The sequence below is a fragment of the Trachurus japonicus genome, chromosome 7 (genome assembly GCF_045865225.1).
Source record: "Trachurus japonicus isolate A0001 chromosome 7, Traja_1.0".
Lineage (NCBI taxonomy): Eukaryota > Metazoa > Chordata > Actinopteri > Carangiformes > Carangidae > Trachurus > Trachurus japonicus.
This window is the reverse complement of record NC_140913.1, coordinates 25,384,555-25,405,264: the sequence shown is the minus strand read 5'-3', so window position 1 is coordinate 25,405,264 and position 20,710 is coordinate 25,384,555. Positions and strand designations below refer to the sequence as shown.

Sequence of the window (20,710 nt, the reverse complement as noted above, 5' to 3'; positions counted from 1 at the left end):
TGAGAGGTTTGGACAGGAGGAGCGGGGACACTCCAAGATGATAATCACATTATTTCTCATGGATTATGACTAATATTCTATAGGGAGGGGATAGGTGACCCAATTCCACATAGACAATAATATTTAGCCTATGTTGTTTGACCAAGAGATGTTATGTAATGTATAGTAGCATCCATAGGCATTTTCTCTGTGTGTTATTGTGCGTGTGTGTGGGTCTTAATCCACCTCCCATCTGCTACTCACATCCCGAGTGCAGTGTTTATAGCACCAATTGATTGTTATACTTCTCCTGTAACAGCATTACCTTAATCTAGTCTATTGGTGTTCTATCTGATTTATCCAACACCTAAAAATGAAATGTAAAAAGCGGTTCCTATTACACAGCTGTCTTGTCCTATTGTCTGAATGTAAACACAAAAAAGTGGTATAGGCTACAAACTCACTATTTGAACTTATACAACAATAAGACCTTTCTTTTAAAATGAATGCCCTGATTATCAATCAATAAATCAACCAATCAATCAAGTGACTTTGTCCTTCTGCCCCAGTTAAAAGTTTTCCAAATCCATAAATCGTCTGTCTGACAGTCATTATTCTGGCCCACTGCTTCCCTCTGTCTTGAGCTAGTTTGACCAAATCTCAAAAACATGGTCTCACTTTTGCTCATTTTCACTTCAATAATCCTACATTTCCTTATAACAAAGAATAAAATAGCCCTACTGTATGTTTCATGGCCCACAAATGGTGGAAGTACTCCGATCCTGAGAAAAAGTACTTATACCATACTATGGAATATATTCCAGTATAAGTAAAAGTCCTTTCAAAATCTAACTAATCTAAAGTAATACAGAACAACACCATCAGCTGCATGTGCTTAGAGCATCTTAATGTGAAACTAGTGGTTGTGAAGTACAATGTCTCTCTGACCAAGTAATTATCTTGTGAGACAGTATAAACACATTTTCCTCTCTGAAATGCAGTGCATTGTAAGTAGGAGGAAATACTTGAGTAAAATATAAGTAGCACCTCAAATCAGGCTTGAGTAAATGTACTTAGTTACTTTCCAACACTGTGTCCCCCTTAGAGCAAAGTCAGTCAACCCTGTAACATATATTGCCTTTGACTGACAGCTCTTGATTCATATGGAAAAATTTTAGAGGGCTTTAAATAAAGTGGGAGGGAGGGGGGTTGTCTTATTTAAAGCTTCCTATATGAACAAATTCTTTAAAAGGAAAGAGTTAGCTGCACCGACACCGACATACACTAAAACCACACATGGAACTTGTGCTATCCCAAACCCACATATACGGTGTGTATAATGTTTCTATACCATCTTTGTCCATGGAATGTGGTGAATACATTCCACTTAGTCATTTCAATTGATCCTGGTAGGGGCTCTGAAATTTAACACCAGGGCAGACGGAACTGTTTCTACCAGCCAATCTATAAGGCATTGAACCCTAATCACAGACAGCCAAGCGGAGCGTCTATCAGATGGTAGAAAAATAATTCATTTTCTCCAATAGTAAATAAGCCTCTTTCATTAAGAACAGCCTTATATGCTAACGTCCATCTGCACACATAGAAGTCAGAAAAGCTTAAGATCTAAAATACTTCTGCCAGCACTGTGCTCGCACTCTAACGCTCCTTGGGTTTTCCCTTCACCCTATGGTTGTCTAGACACCAAAGAATAATCTCCCCAACTCTGGGCCCCAAAGACAGACTTCCATGTGGGGACTGCCTCCCCCGTCTCTTAGGCTCCCCCACGGCTGTCTCCAGTCTCATTCGGTTTCACCACATCTAAGGTGAATCAACACAACTCTCTTTAAATTTTATCCATCTTAGGTATTGTATCAGATACGGTTATATAATACATCTGTTACTATTCAGGGTGGGAATAATAACATTCATCATTTTTAGTAGCAGACAGTGTGTGGATATGCATGGAGACATTTCTTTGTGCTCACAGCAGAGAGAAATCATCCCAATAACTATAACCAAATGATTATACTTATATTATTTTTTACCTGATATATAATAAGGTTACAGATTTGATATAAAAGGACAATGTGAAAAATATAGAGTGAACTGTCAGAGATTATATATTAACATTATACACAATTTTACCCATATGATGGTAGAATTCTTTTGCAGGACTATTGTATTAGAGTGTACCAGATTAATTTTTAACTAAAAGTCTCACTTCATGTGAAGCATCTTTGAGTGCTTTAGAAAAGCGCTATACACATCTTATGTATTATTATTATTTTCATTATTCTAATAAACCGATAACTGAGGGCACTGGATTTTTACATGAATGTATCAGTGTGATTTAGTAGCTTGATTTGACATATTCAACTGCATCAGCCAAAAACAAACTCTCTTATGTGGTTATTTCATACAACCACACCACACATCACACAAACACAAACACACACACTGTGGTCCCCACATTTCTCAGACTCAACTTCCACCAAACCACCTCTCGCATGATGTCAACCGAAGGCAAACAAATACGATCTCACTGCTGCACATCTGGAAATAGACAGAGGACTTGCCCTTTTGCTGGCACTCCAGTAGTGGCGCCCCCTGGTGCCAGTTGGGGAATGTCTTTGCAAGAGAAGGTGCATAAAGAGATGTGTCCTCTCTCGACTGAGCAATCCCCAAGGGCGTAACACAAGCTGTGTCCCACCTCTTACATAATGCACAGCCCACTATTGTGTTGTCTTGGTCTTTGCGTGTTAACATACATGCACATGTGTTTTTATTTATTTAAATCATGTCCCCACCTCAAGCAAACTTTCACCTATCTCACTCTCCCTTAAAAACCCTTTTCATGTTCTTGCAACTGTGATTTTTACTACTTTCTTTCCTAATATTTTTTTTCTTTTGATCATGACTCTGCCTTAAAGCTGTGCCCCAGCTTCCGTCCGGCTCAACCGGAGTGGAGATGAAAGCTGAGTCATACACTCATTAACTCACATGGCTGCACACCCTTCCACAAATAATACACTCGTATAGGACATGCACATGCAGTCACACAGATGCAGCTACATGCATGATGCACCTGCTCACTTCAGCCTACATGTCAGGGCAACAACAAGCCTTGATTACCCTGTATAGTGTTGCGTCATTTAAGAATAATTTGCTTCCCATAAACTTAAGTATTCCTCAGTCTCTCTTGTGAGGAGACATTAATGGGTCAAATGCTCCAAAAGACATGTTAACGTTGTCACCAGAGACAGTCACACTGGCCCCGAGCAGTGTGACAGCAGATAACTGCAATACACATGCTATAAAAAGAGCAGCTGACACAGCCAACTAATGCCTATAGATAAACATACAGACACCAAGGCATTTCACAGCCACACAGAATTTTATGATCCAGTGAACAGACATACTATTTTAATGCAGAGTAGTCACACAAGAAAAACCATTTTGGCGTTCTCTGACCTTTTCTCATGCATGCTAATGCAATGGCATACATGTCGTAACAGGAACCCAGGGGCCTAACAAAAAAAATGTTCACCAAGGGAAACATTGCAATTTGTTCTCTAAATTAAAAAAGAAAACAGGATTAACCAAATGGTCCACTGTGTGATATTATGTTGCGTGAGTAATATCATCTAATTCATAGTGCCACCTAGGGGCCACTTCCAGCCACTGTTATAAAAGAAAAAAAAAAGAATTTGATGGTTTTGCTGGGAAACTTATATGCAAATATTTACAAGCATATTCTAAAGAGAGTAAAGGATTTTGTTTTTATTGCGATAAAAACAACTGTGTGTAATAGTGAGTTCATGGGAAAGAAGATGATGAGATGTTACAGCAGAATATAAAAAAATACATGTAAACAGAGCACCTGAGATTTGTTTTACAAAAATCAATTTTACAATATGTTCTTCACAGATAAGTCCTTTATATATATTTTTTGATTTCAGTGGGTTTTCAAAGGAAGCTAGGTGAATTGTGTTATTGTTACCTGGTGTGAATTGTGATGAGATGAGCTTTTTTTTTTTTCATACCACCTTCTCACTCTTGACAAAAGTCTTTGCTTTCTTGTAGCATGCTGACTTCTTCTGAGCTTTGGTGTGCTTCACAGTTTCATTATCTTCCACTTTAATTTTTGTTTTCTTGCATGCTATCCTTTCTTCTTCATCTCCACCTTCTTGCTCTTTCTTTGGCTGCATCAGACTTGGCGTGTCCTTAAGCCTTTGGAATTTCTTGAGGTCAGCACAGAACAACACCTAAAACAGGACAAGACACTGTGATTATAGCAGATAAACAGAGAAGACATGACAGAAACTCATGGGCCGTTACTGAATGTTAAAATAACACTGACCGACTGGGCCCAACCAGCATAAGGACCCCACAGTTTTCTGAAAAAATCACCTGTGTAGAAATATGGAATTAGACACTGTGTAAAGAATTAATATTTACAGTCACATTAAACTACTGAGGTGGACAAATACCAACCAATTTCTCTGTGAAGTTTATCTGTGAGGCTCTTTTGTGCGGTGGCAGCTGTATATTTGTAGTCACGCTTAGCAATCTGCCACACATGTGTGTCAACGGGCACGGCCTCTGCCTTATCCAGGGACATCAGACATGCACAGTCTGCCACCTGCAGGATTACACAAAGCCATCAGTGCATGTTTCCACGAGTTCATTTAACTCCAGAAAAACATAAGAGGCAGCTGTACCTTGGTGCCCACACCAGGGAGTGTACGCAGAGCATCACGGGCCTGCAGATAAGGGACACTGCGTAGACCCTCAAGCCACTGGGGCCCATGAGTCTCCAGAATCTGCTTCGCACTCTGCTGCAAGAACCGAGCCCTGTATCCGAAACCAAGATCCCTGAGACGTGCCTCTACGCTGCTGTCTGCCAACAACAATGCAAAAAATAGATAAAAACATACAATGATAATAACAATATGTTACTTTTACATAGGTACTTTTTCTGTGGATATGAATATTTGAAAGACTAGCTCCTCACACATACTCAAGGTTACTCAAGATGTATCATTATGTTAGGACAAGAAAAAGACACATTTCTGACTACCCCAGTGAATCTGTATAACATGACTGTTAAAAGTATAAGAATAAGTATGTGTCATGTTTTTTAGATTTAGTTACTGTAGCAGTGAAACAAATCAAGGCTTATTTGCTGGATTTCATCATGTGATCAGTGGAACCAGGGTCTTGAAAACACAGGGTTTAAAAAATAATTATTTTTTTTACAGGTTTTGTTGACTATAAACAGAGGCCTAGGGCCTGAATGAAAAGAACAGCAAACCTGCAAGTGCAGCCAATGAAGGGAAGTCATGGTAAGAGGTTTGATCCAGCTGGCAGAGTTTGGCACCCAGAGCTTGACACAGTCTCTCCACCATGCCCTGGATACGAGAGATGTGGTTGTTGGAGGTGCAGATGAAGGAAAACAAACATTCAGTGGGGTCCTGGCGCAGCATTCGCACACCTGAGAAACACACAGACATATTTTAGACACATTTCCTAAAAAAATATATATATTTTACAATTTGAATCATTACAGCATTATAATAAGTGATATAAATGCACTCACTCTCTGAGACTGAGACTTACCTGTGAAAATGTCTGCAACTTTCTTGAAGTGGGGGTCCACTGCTTTCCATTCATTGTACAGTGTGCCCAACTCCACATTCAGCTGGAAGTAATCTCTCAGCATCTCTTCTTCTTCCTCAGTGTCCTGCACTGAAGTCACAGCCACCGCCTCCTCCTCCTCCTCCATCTTCAAAGCCTCTTTTAATCTCTTCTCAGACTTGTGTCCCTCCTGGAGAGAGACACCAGCTCTCCTCTTCCTGTCACCTGCCATCTTCTGTCCCTCTTGGTTTTCATAAGCATGGTACCACAAGGTGTCATCTGTTTGGGTTAGAGTCCACACTCGACCTCCCATCACCCCGGTCCAATGGCCCTCTGTGGTTTCTCTCCAGCTGTGGGTAGAGAAAGACACAGCATGCACGTCCATGCAAATAAATGAGCACTGTGCTGCTGTAGCTCTCTCGATGCATTTGATGTTTTTTAGGAATATATAAGTCTTCTCATCTTACCGAAATGATTGTCCACAGGCAAGAGTGAGATCCAGACGTAGCTCTGACTTTGTGCAAGCCAGAGATCTCCACATTTTTGCCCCCGACGACAACACCGCATGTTTGGCCATAGCTGTTGATACTTCACAGGTGCCCTGTTCGTTACTCAGAGGTTAATACAGGTGCACACTGACCTGTCACAGTGTCCTTACATCATATAACGCACCGTTGCTGTGATTCAACAAACATAGCAGCCTAAAACAAATCTACTGTCCTTCATGTAAAGTGATTCGTTGAACACTTTACAGCTGCCGCCGCCGGTGAGAGAAACTTTCACGGAGTTTTAGCTACGAGTTCATGCTGGACAACAAAGACCTTACACTGTGTGGGAGAGGGTGCCAATATCTGAGGAGAGAAGTTGACAAAAAATGTAAAAATGTAGGCAGTTGTAAATATATATATTATCTGATGTAATAACGAAGCAACCCGGAAACTAAATTCGTGTAAATAATTATCTAAAATGACGGAATATCAATCTGATGCAACGATACACAGATTCCGGTAGCACCCCCCTCACTGATGTCAACACAGTCGCTGATTGGCTGCCTCGGTCGTAGTAGGCGGTACCCTGAACTCAAACTCATCCATGATTGGCTAATACGTCCGTGCCCGTGGTGTCCTATTGGTTAATATTTTTGTATATCTTTTCTTTTTTTCCCTTTTCTTTGAGGTGTACAGGAAGTCGTCCCTCTCTCCCCCTCTCTCCGAGAAGGAAACTCGTGCACGGCGGCGGTGTGTCTGTGTGGCTCCAGTCTAGCCGGTGATTACGGTGGAAAAATGGCGGATACGTTGACACTTTTCACTTCCATAGGGCTCAGTGAGCAGAAAGCGAAAGAAACGCTGAAGAATGAGGCGCTGAGCTCGGCCCTGAAGGACGCCGTTACTCAGGTACGAGGCGGTGTGTTTGGGGAAGCTGAGCAGGCTGGATTGACAGCAGCTGTGACACAGACTTATTTAGCTCACCTGTTATATCCACCCTCTGTTATTCTTAGTTTATTTTTTTTAAAGGTGCTCTGTTTATGTGTATGATGCTTGTTAGACTAACTAGCTCCCTAGTCTTCATTAATTTAGGTAACTTGCTAATGACTTTGAGTAGTTGTTGTGGGGTCCTTTTATTTTCACCCAGTGACAAACTTGTTACCAAGCTAATAACGAACCAGGGCCACACAAATCCCCAATCCTACTCTATTTCATTTAGACCTACATGATCTAATTAATGACAAGTTTGTTAGAAATGTGCATTAATGAGGTTGAAAGTGACAGGAAGTCAATTATGTTTCCTGTTGTTAAAATGGTGATGTCTGTACATTGTGTGTTTATATGTTTGACAGACTGTGAGAATCCCCATGGGACATTAAAGGCTATCTATCTAATTAATTGTCTCTCTCAGTTTGCAGAATAAAGTCAAGATAAGGAAAAGTAGTGACAGTGGTGTTTCCTGAATGTTATATATGGGATTATATCACTGCCATAAATAACGCACGCGCAATGAGACTCGCGCGCGAGCAAATGAGATCCGAGCGCGCGGAAATCAAACACCCCCGCGCGCATTTCCTCCCCCCGAGCACTTTTCCAAGCACTCGCGAGCAATTTTGTATCCTGCATCTCTGCCCCCTGGAGCAATATTGTAGCCTGCAAGGAGAAAAACAGCTCGCGCGCGCGCAGAGTCCGCTCGCAGTACTTTCCCCTGCTCGCGCGCACGCAGACTGCTCACGCTCGAAACTCTCCTCTCCTCGCGCAGAAAACTGTCCCCTGCTCGCGCGCGAGTGATTATTTTTAGGGGGCGGTTTTTGTCAGTAGGGGGGCGGGCCTGAGGGCATGCCAATCACCGTTGTATCCCCCAATATAATTGGTTGGGTGTATTGGCCAATTGGACAGCAGGGTACGGCAACATTACTAGGACAAACGGGACAAACCACACAGCCCTGAAGGCCTGAATGACATGTGATTTTGTGTCTTGACTTCAAACTTGAAAGGAGCTGGCTTAAGTTCAGGAAGTGGCGGAGTTGTGCATATAGACTGCAGCAAATAATAAAATAAAATAAAAATAATTTAAAAAATAATAAGAAGGCCGTGGTTCCGATCCGACCAGAGGTTATCAATGTTTTAGATCTAAACTCAGCACGTCCGGACAGTGTTGTTCGGCCTGACCATCGAAAGCTCTGTGGCCGGAGCAACACATTTATTTAGAAATGTAATCACTAGTTAACTTCAATGAATGTGTGCTCCAGATCCCTCTATTACTCTTTTAAACAGTAAACATTAGTTGACTATATTATTATTTTTTTCCATCTTCGCTGAGCATAAGATTTGTTCAGAATTAAATAAAAGTCTCTCCCATATAGACACCTGTCCCAAATATAGCAGCTGGAGAAATAGCCTACTATATTGACACACATCTGCTTCCATCCCATCTATTTTTTAAAATAATTTTTGGTAACACTACATAATATGACCCGCTTCTTACTGTGTACTTACCGTTCTATTACTTTACACCAGTTCCACAGGTGCAGGCTATTCATTCTCTCTCAAATGCACATCTATGGAAGTCTTGTATTGTCATCCCAGGACGAAACACAAACAATACATGATGTAATAATATACATATCTTTAAATGCAATAATGAGTCATTCAGAGATTTATAAAATGTTTTCATTACTGAATTACACAGAAACCACACAGCAGGTGCTATTCTCTCCTCCATACTTTGTGAGTACAGTTATGTAATTAATTACTGTTTAGGTAGAGCCTACAGTAATTTCCCTGGAAGTACAGCCTAACAATGGGGAACCAGTCTGGATTATGAAATTAGCATTGCTCTCTGGTCCTTGGTGTGTATTTTGGCACTCAGATGTTTACCTCTAGAACAAAGTTACTTCAATGCTTCACAAGATAACATCATCTGAATATAATACAAAGACGAACAAAGTGTTATAAACTGTTGAATTCAGTTTTAATCCTTTATTGTGATCTTTTTCACTGGAGTGTGGCACTCAATGATGGAGACTGAAGAATGGATGGGCTCCTCTGGATAAAAGGGTGATCTTGATCCAGCTGCTCGGGTCAAGGCAGAGATCAGGGTCATGGGTGGCTCGCCATCTCCCTCGTCAGGTAGGCCTACCGTTTCCATGGGATCTCAAAAACCTCATCTGTGTAGAAACAGAGCTATTGCTATTGTATATCACATACTGTACAGTAAATACATCACTGTAACACAAAGTGAGAAGATTAATCACTTTTAACCGTGCAGTTTTTCTCATCATGGAATAGCCTACTTTATCCAGTTTTTACCTTTCACATCATGAATCATTAGCCTTTTAAACCATAACTTGTAATTTTTAAGCATATTAATCAGTTACAAATTATACGTACTTTTTCTTAAACTATTGAGTGAATGTTTTAACCATTTATTTAACATCTTCAATGTAGGTATAAATACAAAATCAATGCTATTACCACACAGTTTCACAACTGTAGGCTGCACCAGTACACACACTGTTAACGTTACTCTTGACTGATTTCATCATTAATAACATTCATAACCAATAGTAAAGTTAGGTAATGGAGCTAATGTGTACAGTACTAACACAAATACAAACGGATACAATCTCAAAGCAGAACAACCGCAACACTTTACAGATCCCGGTTAGCCTGGTGCAGGGGAAAACACTATCATCTTTAGCACAAGCTAACATCGCTAGCTGCATTAGCATAGCTACGTAACTCACCAAGACGTTTATAAACGCGCTGAAACTGCCGTCGGTTCATCCCTCTCGTCTCCGCTGAGTGTTTGTTCTCTGTTTATATCATATCACATCGTAGACATTGCGTAATTTCCCTCATTTCTCCACTTCGTCTCCTCCTGTCGTCCCTGTGGCGGTGTCAACAAGCTCCGTCCTCGCTGTGAGGTGGGACTTTCTACCTTCTCAACAGGCAACCAATGACAAGTGAGCTGCTTCTGGTCTGACCAATGACAGATGGTCAAAGGTGAGTGACTGTGATTGACAACTTATTTCATCCTATTTGATTCTAACCTGTCTAATTACGCTGCTATTATTGATCACATAAGTTGTCAATCACAGTCACTCACCTTTGACCATCTGTCATTGGTCAGACCAGAAGCAGCTCACTTGTCATTGGTTGCCTGTTGAGAAGGTAGAAAGTCCCACCTCACAGCGAGGACGGAGCTTGTTGACACCGCCACAGGGACGACAGGAGGAGACGAAGTGGAGAAATGAGGGAAATTACGCAATGTCTACGATGTGATATGATATAAACAGAGAACAAACACTCAGCGGAGACGAGAGGGATGAACCGACGGCAGTTTCAGCGCGTTTATAAACGTCTTGGTGAGTTACGTAGCTATGCTAATGCAGCTAGCGATGTTAGCTTGTGCTAAAGATGATAGTGTTTTCCCCTGCACCAGGCTAACCGGGATCTGTAAAGTGTTGCGGTTGTTCTGCTTTGAGATTGTATCCGTTTGTATTTGTGTTAGTACTGTACACATTAGCTCCATTACCTAACTTTACTATTGGTTATGAATGTTATTAATGATGAAATCAGTCAAGAGTAACGTTAACAGTGTGTGTACTGGTGCAGCCTACAGTTGTGAAACTGTGTGGTAATAGCATTGATTTTGTATTTATACCTACATTGAAGATGTTAAATAAATGGTTAAAACATTCACTCAATAGTTTAAGAAAAAGTACGTATAATTTGTAACTGATTAATATGCTTAAAAATTACAAGTTATGGTTTAAAAGGCTAATGATTCATGATGTGAAAGGTAAAAACTGGATAAAGTAGGCTATTCCATGATGAGAAAAACTGCACGGTTAAAAGTGATTAATCTTCTCACTTTGTGTTACAGTGATGTATTTACTGTACAGTATGTGATATACAATAGCAATAGCTCTGTTTCTACACAGATGAGGTTTTTGAGATCCCATGGAAACGGTAGGCCTACCTGATGAGGGAGATGGCGAGCCACCCATGACCCTGATCTCTGCCTTGACCCGAGCAGCTGGATCAAGATCACCCTTTTATCCAGAGGAGCCCATCCATTCTTCAGTCTCCATCATTGAGTGCCACACTCCAGTGAAAAAGATCACAATAAAGGATTAAAACTGAATTCAACAGTTTATAACACTTTGTTCGTCTTTGTATTATATTCAGATGATGTTATCTTGTGAAGCATTGAAGTAACTTTGTTCTAGAGGTAAACATCTGAGTGCCAAAATACACACCAAGGACCAGAGAGCAATGCTAATTTCATAATCCAGACTGGTTCCCCATTGTTAGGCTGTACTTCCAGGGAAATTACTGTAGGCTCTACCTAAACAGTAATTAATTACATAACTGTACTCACAAAGTATGGAGGAGAGAATAGCACCTGCTGTGTGGTTTCTGTGTAATTCAGTAATGAAAACATTTTATAAATCTCTGAATGACTCATTATTGCATTTAAAGATATGTATATTATTACATCATGTATTGTTTGTGTTTCGTCCTGGGATGACAATACAAGACTTCCATAGATGTGCATTTGAGAGAGAATGAATAGCCTGCGCCTGTGGAACTGGTGTAAAGTAATAGAACGGTAAGTACACAGTAAGAAGCGGGTCATATTATGTAGTGTTACCAAAAATTATTTTAAAAAATAGATGGGATGGAAGCAGATGTGTGTCAATATAGTAGGCGATTTCTCCAGCTGCTATATTTGGGACAGGTGTCTATATGGGAGAGACTTTTATTTAATTCTGAACAAATCTTATGCTCAGCGAAGATGGAAAAAAATAATAATATAGTCAACTAATGTTTACTGTTTAAAAGAGTAATAGAGGGATCTGGAGCACACATTCATTGAAGTTAACTAGTGATTACATTTCTAAATAAATGTGTTGCTCCGGCCACAGAGCTTTCGATGGTCAGGCCGAACAACACTGTCCGGACGTGCTGAGTTTAGATCTAAAACATTGATAACCTCTGGTCGGATCGGAACCACGGCCTTCTTATTATTTTTTAAATTATTTTTATTTTATTTTATTATTTGCTGCAGTCTATATGCACAACTCCGCCACTTCCTGAACTTAAGCCAGCTCCTTTCAAGTTTGAAGTCAAGACACAAAATCACATGTCATTCAGGCCTTCAGGGCTGTGTGGTTTGTCCCGTTTGTCCTAGTAATGTTGCCGTACCCTGCTGTCCAATTGGCCAATACACCCAACCAATTATATTGGGGGATACAACGGTGATTGGCATGCCCTCAGGCCCGCCCCCCTACTGACAAAAACCGCCCCCTAAAAATAATCACTCGCGCGCGAGCAGGGGACAGTTTTCTGCGCGAGGAGAGGAGAGTTTCGAGCGTGAGCAGTCTGCGTGCGCGCGAGCAGGGGAAAGTACTGCGAGCGGACTCTGCGCGCGCGCGAGCTGTTTTTCTCCTTGCAGGCTACAATATTGCTCCAGGGGGCAGAGATGCAGGATACAAAATTGCTCGCGAGTGCTTGGAAAAGTGCTCGGGGGGAGGAAATGCGCGCGGGGGTGTTTGATTTCCGCGCGCTCGGATCTCATTTGCTCGCGCGCGAGTCTCATTGCGCGTGCGTTATTTATGGCAGTGATATAATCCCATAGTTATAGACCTCAGAATCGCTGATTAGCTGATTAACTGTTGGCTCACACAAGGATGCAATAAATTAACATGTTTTCATTTTGGTTTCAATAGGCGCAAAGTATCCACGGGCCAACAGGAGTGGACAAAGCCATGGGAACACTGCTGTACAGTATGGCAACCCGCCTTAAAGACGTGAAACGTCTGGCCTTCCTCACAGAGAGCATAGCTCTGCGTAAAATCTGCACAGAGCTTCAGCTTGCAGGTAAATTCTGACTGTTGAGGTATGAGACATGTGTGGACATGAACAAGATACAAGGATGTCAATACAATCAATCTTTTTCAACAGATATTTTTGTTAATTACATCACATCGCATCATTTATTTCAATATGAAGCATCTGAAATTTATACTGTCGCTCTGCTAGTGTGAAGCTCTGAAACAAATCAGCTTGATGGAAATTGTTTAATAGCCCATAAACCTCAGACAAATGTGAAGATACACAACATTTTATGGATATAAAATACACAGATGGGTTGTGGTTATGTTGCCTGTTTTGGGGGCCTGATTTATGGACTTCATAGATGACTGATACTGGATAATCTGGATAATCAAACTGCAAATTCGTACCTATTTGTTTCAGCTGCACTGGACTTTGTGAAGGGTCACCCTCAGGACCCCATCAACCAGAAGCAGTTTGAGGCAGCATGCGGAGTGGGCGTGGTCATAACACCGGAGCAGATCGAAGATGCAGTAAGTGCACAAATTTGCACTGACCAGATAGATGTGTCGTTTTTACGAGCTGTTCAGGACGCTGTGTGTTTAGTGACACTGGAATGTTGTGCAGGTCGAGTCTGTGATCAAGAAGCACAAGGAGCAGCTGGTAAAGGAGAGGTACCACTTCAACATGGGACTACTAATGGGTATGACCTCACACTTAATTAGTTCAATAATTTTGAAAACCCATGAAGCTTGGCTGATTGACAGTATGACTCACTGAACTCATGTGTCTGTTGCAGGAGAGGCTCGTGCTGCCCTAAAATGGGCTGATGGGAAGGTCATCAAAAATGAGGTGGACATGCAGGTGTGTTGGAAAAGGAGAATATTATTATTATTATTATTAGTAGTATTAGTAAAAGTCGTTTAGCATTATGTCTGTCACTGTGTTTTGATATTGTGATCAGAGGATATGAGTTTGTTCTGACTGTATACTCGGACTAACCCAAGCTTTGGTCTTAAAGGTCCTACACCTCTTAGGACCCAAGACAGAGGCTGACCTGGAGAAGAAACTTAAGGTAACGCCTCAACAATGTTTTGGGAAACTCAGCAATTTGCTTTCTGCCTGAGTCAGACCAGAAGTAATCTGGGATATAACGCCCTGCTAAACCACAACTTGGAATTTCTAATATATTACAAAGCAAGTTCATTACGAAACTTCAGGGGTGTTGGTAGATTGATTGTGTCATTTTTTAGCAATGACTCGTTTCCACCTTTTTCTGGCGAAGCCGATGCTATCTGTAGCTTCATATTTGCCTTAATCACTGAACCTTGAATGATATCATTGACATCATCTGTTGTTCATATCTAATTATCCTGCAGCCCCAGAAAGCAAAAGTGGCAGAGAATGAGGTGAAGTTGAAGAAAGAGGAGGTGGCAGTGAATGGTAAGCAGCGGACAAAAAAGATGGCAAACACAAACTGTGCGTGTGTGTATTAGTTTGTTGTTAACTGTGTGTGTTGGTTGTTTAGGTGAGGTGGCCACTGGGGAGGGAAAATCGCTAATGGAGCAGCTCAGAGGAGAAGCAATCAAGTTCCATAAAACAGGTGAGAGGGAGTCACCTGTATTTTTTCTTCATCCTCCACCACTAAAGCAACTTTAGCAGTTGTACTTACAGAGGGTGTTGATCCTTTATCCTCAACTTTTGTCACACAGGAGAGAACTTTAAAACCGAGGGCTATGTGGTCACGCCAAACACCATGTCCTTGCTTAAAAAGCACCTGGAGCTCACTGGTGGACAGGTACAAACTTTATATCTTCCTCACACTGAAATAGTTTGCGATCTAAATGAAAAGGAAAACAACACAAAAACAATCAGCAGCTGCTTTGTTTATTATATTTATTGATTGTTTGGGTAATAATTCAAACAAAAATCCCCTAGTTCCAACTTCTACAATGTAACAATGTTGTTTTTGTTTGTCCTATATAATATAAATCAATTTCAATATGGGGTTTTGACAGAACAAGCTATTTGCAGATGTCAACTACAGTAAGAGTTTTCCATGGTTTGACACTTAATAGACTTAAACAATGACTAGATTAGTCATGAAAACGTTTGTCAGTGTTAGTAAATGTTCATGCATGTGGTTGATTTTTCTCCTTACTCTTTCTTAATCCTTTTAGATACGTACCCGTTTTCCTCCCGAGCCCAACGGCATCCTTCACATCGGCCATGCCAAAGCCATTAACTTCAACTTTGGTTATGCAAAGGTACAAATATTATTTCTCATCTTTCACCACTTCATAAACTGTTTAATCCGGTGCATTTTTTTTTAAACCTTTGTTCTTCCCTCAGGCAAACAGTGGAATTTGTTTCTTGAGGTATGATGACACAAATCCTGAGAAGGAGGAGGAAAAATACTTCACTGCCATCAGGGACATGGTGGAGTGGCTTGGTGAGTTGGATTTACAGTCTTTTTTATTTTGGTTTGATTAAAGTGTCAAAATACACACCACACTCATAAAGATAGTTGTTTACCAAAGTAAATGTATTCCACAGGCTACCAACCTTATGCTGTCACGCACGCATCGGACAACTTTCAGCAACTCTATGACCTTGCTGTGGATCTTATTCGCAGGTGAGTGTCGGATCCATGCGTACCTGTTGGTAAATGTGCACAGACGCTCAGTAGATGATTAATTTCTTTCTTTGTCATCCCTCAGGGGTCATGCGTATGTGTGCCACCAGAAGGGGGAGGAACTAAAGGGCCATAACGTTCCTCCATCACCATGGCGGGACCGTCCCATGGAGGAGTCTCTGGTGCTGTTTGAGAGGATGAAGAAGGGACTCTTTGCAGAGGGAGAGGCCACGCTCAGGATGAAGATGGTCATGGAGGACGGGAAGATGGATCCTGTGGCATACAGAATCAAATACACACCTCATCATCGGACAGGAGATAAATGGTATAGTGCTTTTCCATTGAGTTTGTTATAATCACATAAAATAGATTTCTCCTCACTTAATTGAACTTTTTTCCACTAATCTTACTCTGCAGGTGCATCTACCCCACCTATGACTACACCCACTGTCTGTGTGACTCCATTGAAAACATCACACACTCTCTGTGTACCAAAGAGTTTCAGGCCAGGTATACATTCATTCTGTTACATTTGAACATGATAATCTGGAGGCATAGAAATGCATTGTCGGTGTTCACCATCCTTGTTTGTGTCTGTATTTTGTGACAGGCGTTCGTCTTATTACTGGCTGTGTAACGCTCTGGATCGGTACTGTCCCGTTCAGTGGGAATATGGCCGCTTGAACCTCACCTACACCGTTGTGTCCAAAAGGAAAATCATCAAACTGGTGGAGTCTGGTGTTGTCAGGTGAAATAACATTTATGCTTGTTATTTGTTTCCCTTTGATCATTTATCTTTCAACTACTTATATTACATTGCATCACACAAGTACAAGAACATTAAAGCAGAAGTAAGCGATCCGGTCGTTTTGGCTAATGCTGCGTTCCAGGTAGGCTTTTGAAACCGTAAATTACAACTTCAAGTCACAACTTACGATTTTGTAGCGTTCCAGGCAACCCACTCGTGTTTTTCCGACCTGTTTTACCTGTTAAAGTCACTATAACGGCCACTCGTAACTTCCGACCCGTGAACTCGTACCAGATCGAACTGGTACCACTTCACAGGTCGGAAAAACACTAGTTACGAGTTGCCTTGAACGCACCATAACAGTCCTCGTCCCTACGTCGCCACATTCACGCGCATCCCTTGGCTGCACAGTGCACACACAGCCCTGCATGCCGTTCTCTCTCCTCATTGGATAAAAACTGTAGGATACGAGAAAGTTTTCTCCTCGGCTCAGAGCAGAGTGACTGACAGACCCGTGTTTCGGTCCAAACACTCTATGTAAGTGATTGCTGTCGGAAGATATAACTATTTAAGACTTATATTAACACAAATATATCACTTGCTTCTGCTTTAATTGAATGTAAAAGCAACAAAAAAGAAAATAGAGGATTTTCTACACCATACCATATTTACAGGGTGCTGCAAAATCATTCTCGTGTATAAATATATTTCCAGTGAGGTCCAAATAGCATGTTTCTTTAAAGCCCAGGGGGGAAAAAAGCACAGATACCCTGAGTTGACTGACTGATTCTAATTAAAGACTCAATACAAAACAAAATTAAATGTCTGAGGTACAGATTTTATCTCCTCACTTCACCACTGCATCCTGCAGCAATACCACTTCCTCTCATGCAGGAGGTGCAAAATATCAGACAAGCGTGTTTACATGTCTGTCCTGTCTGTTCTTAATGGAGACAAAAGGGACATTTACACAAAAGTCATCTTAGTCCGAATGACAAACATTTACTAGCAGCTTCATTAACTCGGAAATGTTAGAAATATATTATGGTTTAAATCATATTAAATGATATTGTCACATTACCAACAGAAGTCTCTTGAAGTCTGTGACTTGAAACTATATGCAGACTGCGGTCTGCTTGTCCAAATATCTGTGGAAAGGAGAAAAAAACCCTATTCCAACTACATGTTTTTGCATCAGCATGCAGCAAGTGTTCACATGCTGTCTTCACACTGCTTTGAATTCATCATGTAACTGTGGGAGATATCTTTTGTCATTGCAGGGACTGGGACGATCCCCGTCTCTTCACCTTGACTGCTCTGAGAAGAAGAGGTTTCCCATCGGAGTCAATAAACAACTTTTGTGCGCGGGTAAGCAGAGTCGGGTTGACGGAGGAGCTCCTAGCTGAATGCAAGTGGACAGTGCTGTTGTGTAATTATGCGTTACATCTCTCTGCAGGTCGGAGTCACAGTTTCCCAAACAACAACAGAGCCCCACCTACTGGAGTCGTGTGTGAGGGAGGTGCTTAATGACGCAGCACCCAGAGCCATGGCTGTGCTGGAACCACTCAAAGTCACCATAACCAACCTACCTGACAACTCACGGGTTTGTGGTGGTTCTTACGAATACTCTTATTTCATATCAAATGGCTGCATGAGATTTGTTATATACCCTGTCTTGTCCATAGTATTAAACATCCTAGATACTTAATCTTCCTGCTGCTTCCTTCCTCTTCTCTCTCAGTCAGATGTACGAGTACCAGACTTTCCTTCCAACGAGTCCAAGGGAAGCCACACAGTCCCATTTACTCGCACCATCTTCATAGAACAAGGCGACTTCAGAGAGGTTAGATATTAAATAATCTCACAATAAAAGTAGCAGCCTTTCTTTATGCAATGTTAAATGATTGTATATTGATGATTTACTCTTTTTTTTTTTATTGCAGGTGATGGAGAAGGGTTACAAGCGTCTGACCCCAGAACAGCCTGTGGGACTGAGGCATGCTGGGTATGTCATTTCTGTGCAGAGAGTCATTAAGGTAAGTTGATCCACTCAGTAGTTTGAAAAGACCCAGAATCTTTCTGTGTGATTTGTTTTCAACCATATTTGAAGGATGTGACTTAAATGATTTAATCTGTTACATAAAAATGTGCTTTCCTTAGTTTTACATCACATTATGGAAGAGAAGGATGCTCTTACTTCCATTACTTTGTTAAATCTATAAACACACAGATCTTTTTTCCCCACAGATCTTAATTCTGTTTTTGTTTTTTAGACCTTTAAATATCATTAAAAAATATTGATTTCTGTCAAATTAATAAGGGCTTTGGGGTATATTAAAAAGTGTTATGTGTAATTTACAAATATTTTAAATAGTTTTCTAGTCAGACACTCGCAATGATGTTGGTTTCTTAATGTTTTTGTATGAAATTTCAGCAAAATCTGGCTGTGAAATCCACATTACTACAGCCCTTTGTGTGTAAAAATCCATAAACTAATTAAATATTAAATGTCAATATATTCAATGTATTCACTTGGTGAATAGTTATAGGCCTTGATCATCCCTACTGGCTTTTGCTGACATCTTTCAATACAATGGTGGGAGTAACTGGGAAATGGATATTAAATCGTATACAATGAGAAAATGTCCCTGAAAGTCCTATGACGTTGGCTTACCAAACAGGAACCCTGTGTACGTTCTTAACAGTGTTTGTAGATGCATTTACTTCTATTCATCAAGGTCAAGTATAATTTTACTCCTAGCACATCACGTTCTTTCCTCGTCTGCTGTTTCTCAGGACGCTCAAGGTAAAGTGGTGGAGCTGGAGGTGAACTGCTGCAGCTCTGACACTGCTGAGAAACCAAAAGCCTTCATCCACTGGGTCAGCCAGCCGCTGGTGTGTGAAGTGCGTCTCTACGAAAGACTGTAAGTCAGAAAACAACCACCGTCACTCAAAACCATTACTTCTTGTAAAAAAAAAAAGTCACTTAACCAGAAGTTCTTACTGTCTCTCCAGATTCTTGCACAAACATCCAGAGGATCCATCTGAAGTGCCCAAAGGCTTCCTGAGTGACATCAACCCTGTGAGTCTGCTCTCCTGTGACAGAAGGCCTTTTTGGATCAACTGAGATGAGTAGATGAAATAACTGCTTGTTTAATGTATGTATGTATTTTGTGCTTTAGAATTCCCTGCAGATAATCAGCAGTGCCTTAGTGGACACCTCCGTAAAGGGAGCGAAGGTGTTTGACAAGTTCCAGTTTGAGAGAGTTGGCTACTTCTCCCTGGACCCCGACAGCACTGCAGACAAGGTACATTAAAGCGTCATGATTTAGAGTTACAAGCGCCCATTGATGAAAAGAGTTGTTGAGAAACAATTCGGGGAACTCTAATTATTGCCTTTCTTTCACCACAGCTGGTCTTCAACAGAACAGTCACCCTCAAAGAAGACCCTGGGAAGATCTGATTGACTGAGATCAAGCTGCACATCCTACTTCCCATGAGCCCACAGGTGCATGCGCAAATTGTCTGCATCACTTAATGTGTAACATCAGCTACAGCATAGACGGCTTAGACTGAGATTGACTCAAATCAGATACTGATACATTCTGCTGTTCTATTGAGTTAGTTGATCCCACTAAAACTGGAAAATATGTTTCTATTTTTTGATTATTTGGTCATTAAAATAATCATGGTAACAATTTGATCAATCTCAAGCTAGGCTAGTCAGTGCCAGAGTCGTCTTTTTCTATATCAGCTGCAATAATATTCACTTACAGTGTTTCCTCTTCTTTGTTGAATGTATGCAAATTTGATTAATGTTCAACAAGGACCTCATGTATGTAGATTTCATACATATACATACATTCATACTCTACGCTGGTGTTACACAGAGGTGATGCTCTCAAATGCCATGACTTTCGTACAAAGGTGGCGTGTCAGTGCCAAACCGCCATGTTTTTTTTTAAGACTCAGATGGGTGCATATATATATGTCCTTTTTGACTTGGGACAATAATAAATAATACTTAAAACAGCAATGTCTCTGTTGTCTCTTAGTATACTCTGTTACATTTGTTGAAGACAGTGTGAGTATTGAACATGTTAGATTTAGTAAATGATGATGAATTCAGCCATGAAACCATATGTAGCCTACATCCCCTCTCATTTTCCATAATAAGCAATAGATACCCATGCTATTTACCCCACAAACACCACCAAATGTGGTAGATGCAGATTGCAGACCACGCTGAGGTGTAGTGCGTGGGAATTAACCCTCAGCTGCCCAGAGCTTGTTGAGCACCACCCAAATATTCAGCGCATCTCGATCGGACCACCTTAAAAGATTCAGAAGCCAGTGAACCACTAGGAGCGTCTGCCG

The 20,710-nt window shown here is 41.0% G+C and overlaps 2 protein-coding genes across 2 annotated transcripts; one reads left to right on the top strand and one right to left on the bottom strand.

Annotated features, from left to right (window-relative positions):
• Window positions 1-2,891: 2,891 nt before the first annotated feature.
• ogg1 (8-oxoguanine DNA glycosylase) lies at window positions 2,892-6,649 on the bottom strand. The gene is made up of 7 exons (XM_085782388.1): window positions 6,087-6,649; window positions 5,602-5,969; window positions 5,297-5,476; window positions 4,704-4,882; window positions 4,477-4,624; window positions 4,343-4,392; window positions 2,892-4,247 (listed from the first exon to the last, which is right to left on the bottom strand). The coding sequence occupies exons 1-7, from the start codon at window positions 6,194-6,196 to the stop codon at window positions 4,020-4,022; spliced, it is 1,263 nt and encodes a 420-aa protein (XP_085638514.1). The 5' UTR covers window positions 6,197-6,649; the 3' UTR covers window positions 2,892-4,019.
• A 177-nt stretch (window positions 6,650-6,826) lies between these two features.
• qars1 (glutaminyl-tRNA synthetase 1) lies at window positions 6,827-20,365 on the top strand. The gene is made up of 23 exons (XM_085782383.1): window positions 6,827-7,013; window positions 12,845-12,995; window positions 13,374-13,483; window positions 13,578-13,653; window positions 13,750-13,814; window positions 13,972-14,025; window positions 14,330-14,393; window positions 14,479-14,553; window positions 14,663-14,748; window positions 15,131-15,217; window positions 15,303-15,402; window positions 15,507-15,585; window positions 15,671-15,910; window positions 16,003-16,095; window positions 16,196-16,333; window positions 17,614-17,701; window positions 17,790-17,936; window positions 18,075-18,176; window positions 18,277-18,369; window positions 19,130-19,257; window positions 19,349-19,415; window positions 19,516-19,641; window positions 19,746-20,365. Exons 1-23 carry the CDS (start codon window positions 6,903-6,905, stop codon window positions 19,794-19,796), a joined length of 2,331 nt encoding a protein of 776 aa, XP_085638509.1. The 5' UTR covers window positions 6,827-6,902; the 3' UTR covers window positions 19,797-20,365.
• The last annotated feature ends 345 nt before the right edge of the window (window positions 20,366-20,710 follow it).

Bases quoted from the DNA above. Each gene is read 5' to 3' on its own strand.
- ogg1 (XM_085782388.1), bottom strand. From the start codon at position 6,196: ATGGCCAAACATGCGGTGTTGTCGTCGGGGGCAAAAATGTGGAGATCT. The intron at 5,477-5,601 runs GTAAGTCTCAGT...TGTGTTTCTCAG, and splicing joins AGTTGCAGACATTTTCACAG to GTGTGCGAATGCTGCGCCAG. The intron at 4,883-5,296 runs GTTTGCTGTTCT...TGTTGTTGGCAG, and splicing joins TTCATTGGCTGCACTTGCAG to ACAGCAGCGTAGAGGCACGT.
- qars1 (XM_085782383.1), top strand. From the start codon at position 6,903: ATGGCGGATACGTTGACACTTTTCACTTCCATAGGGCTCAGTGAGCAG. The intron at 14,394-14,478 runs GTAAGCAGCGGA...TTGGTTGTTTAG, and splicing joins AGAGGAGGTGGCAGTGAATG to GTGAGGTGGCCACTGGGGAG. The intron at 17,702-17,789 runs GTAAGCAGAGTC...ATCTCTCTGCAG, and splicing joins TAAACAACTTTTGTGCGCGG to GTCGGAGTCACAGTTTCCCA.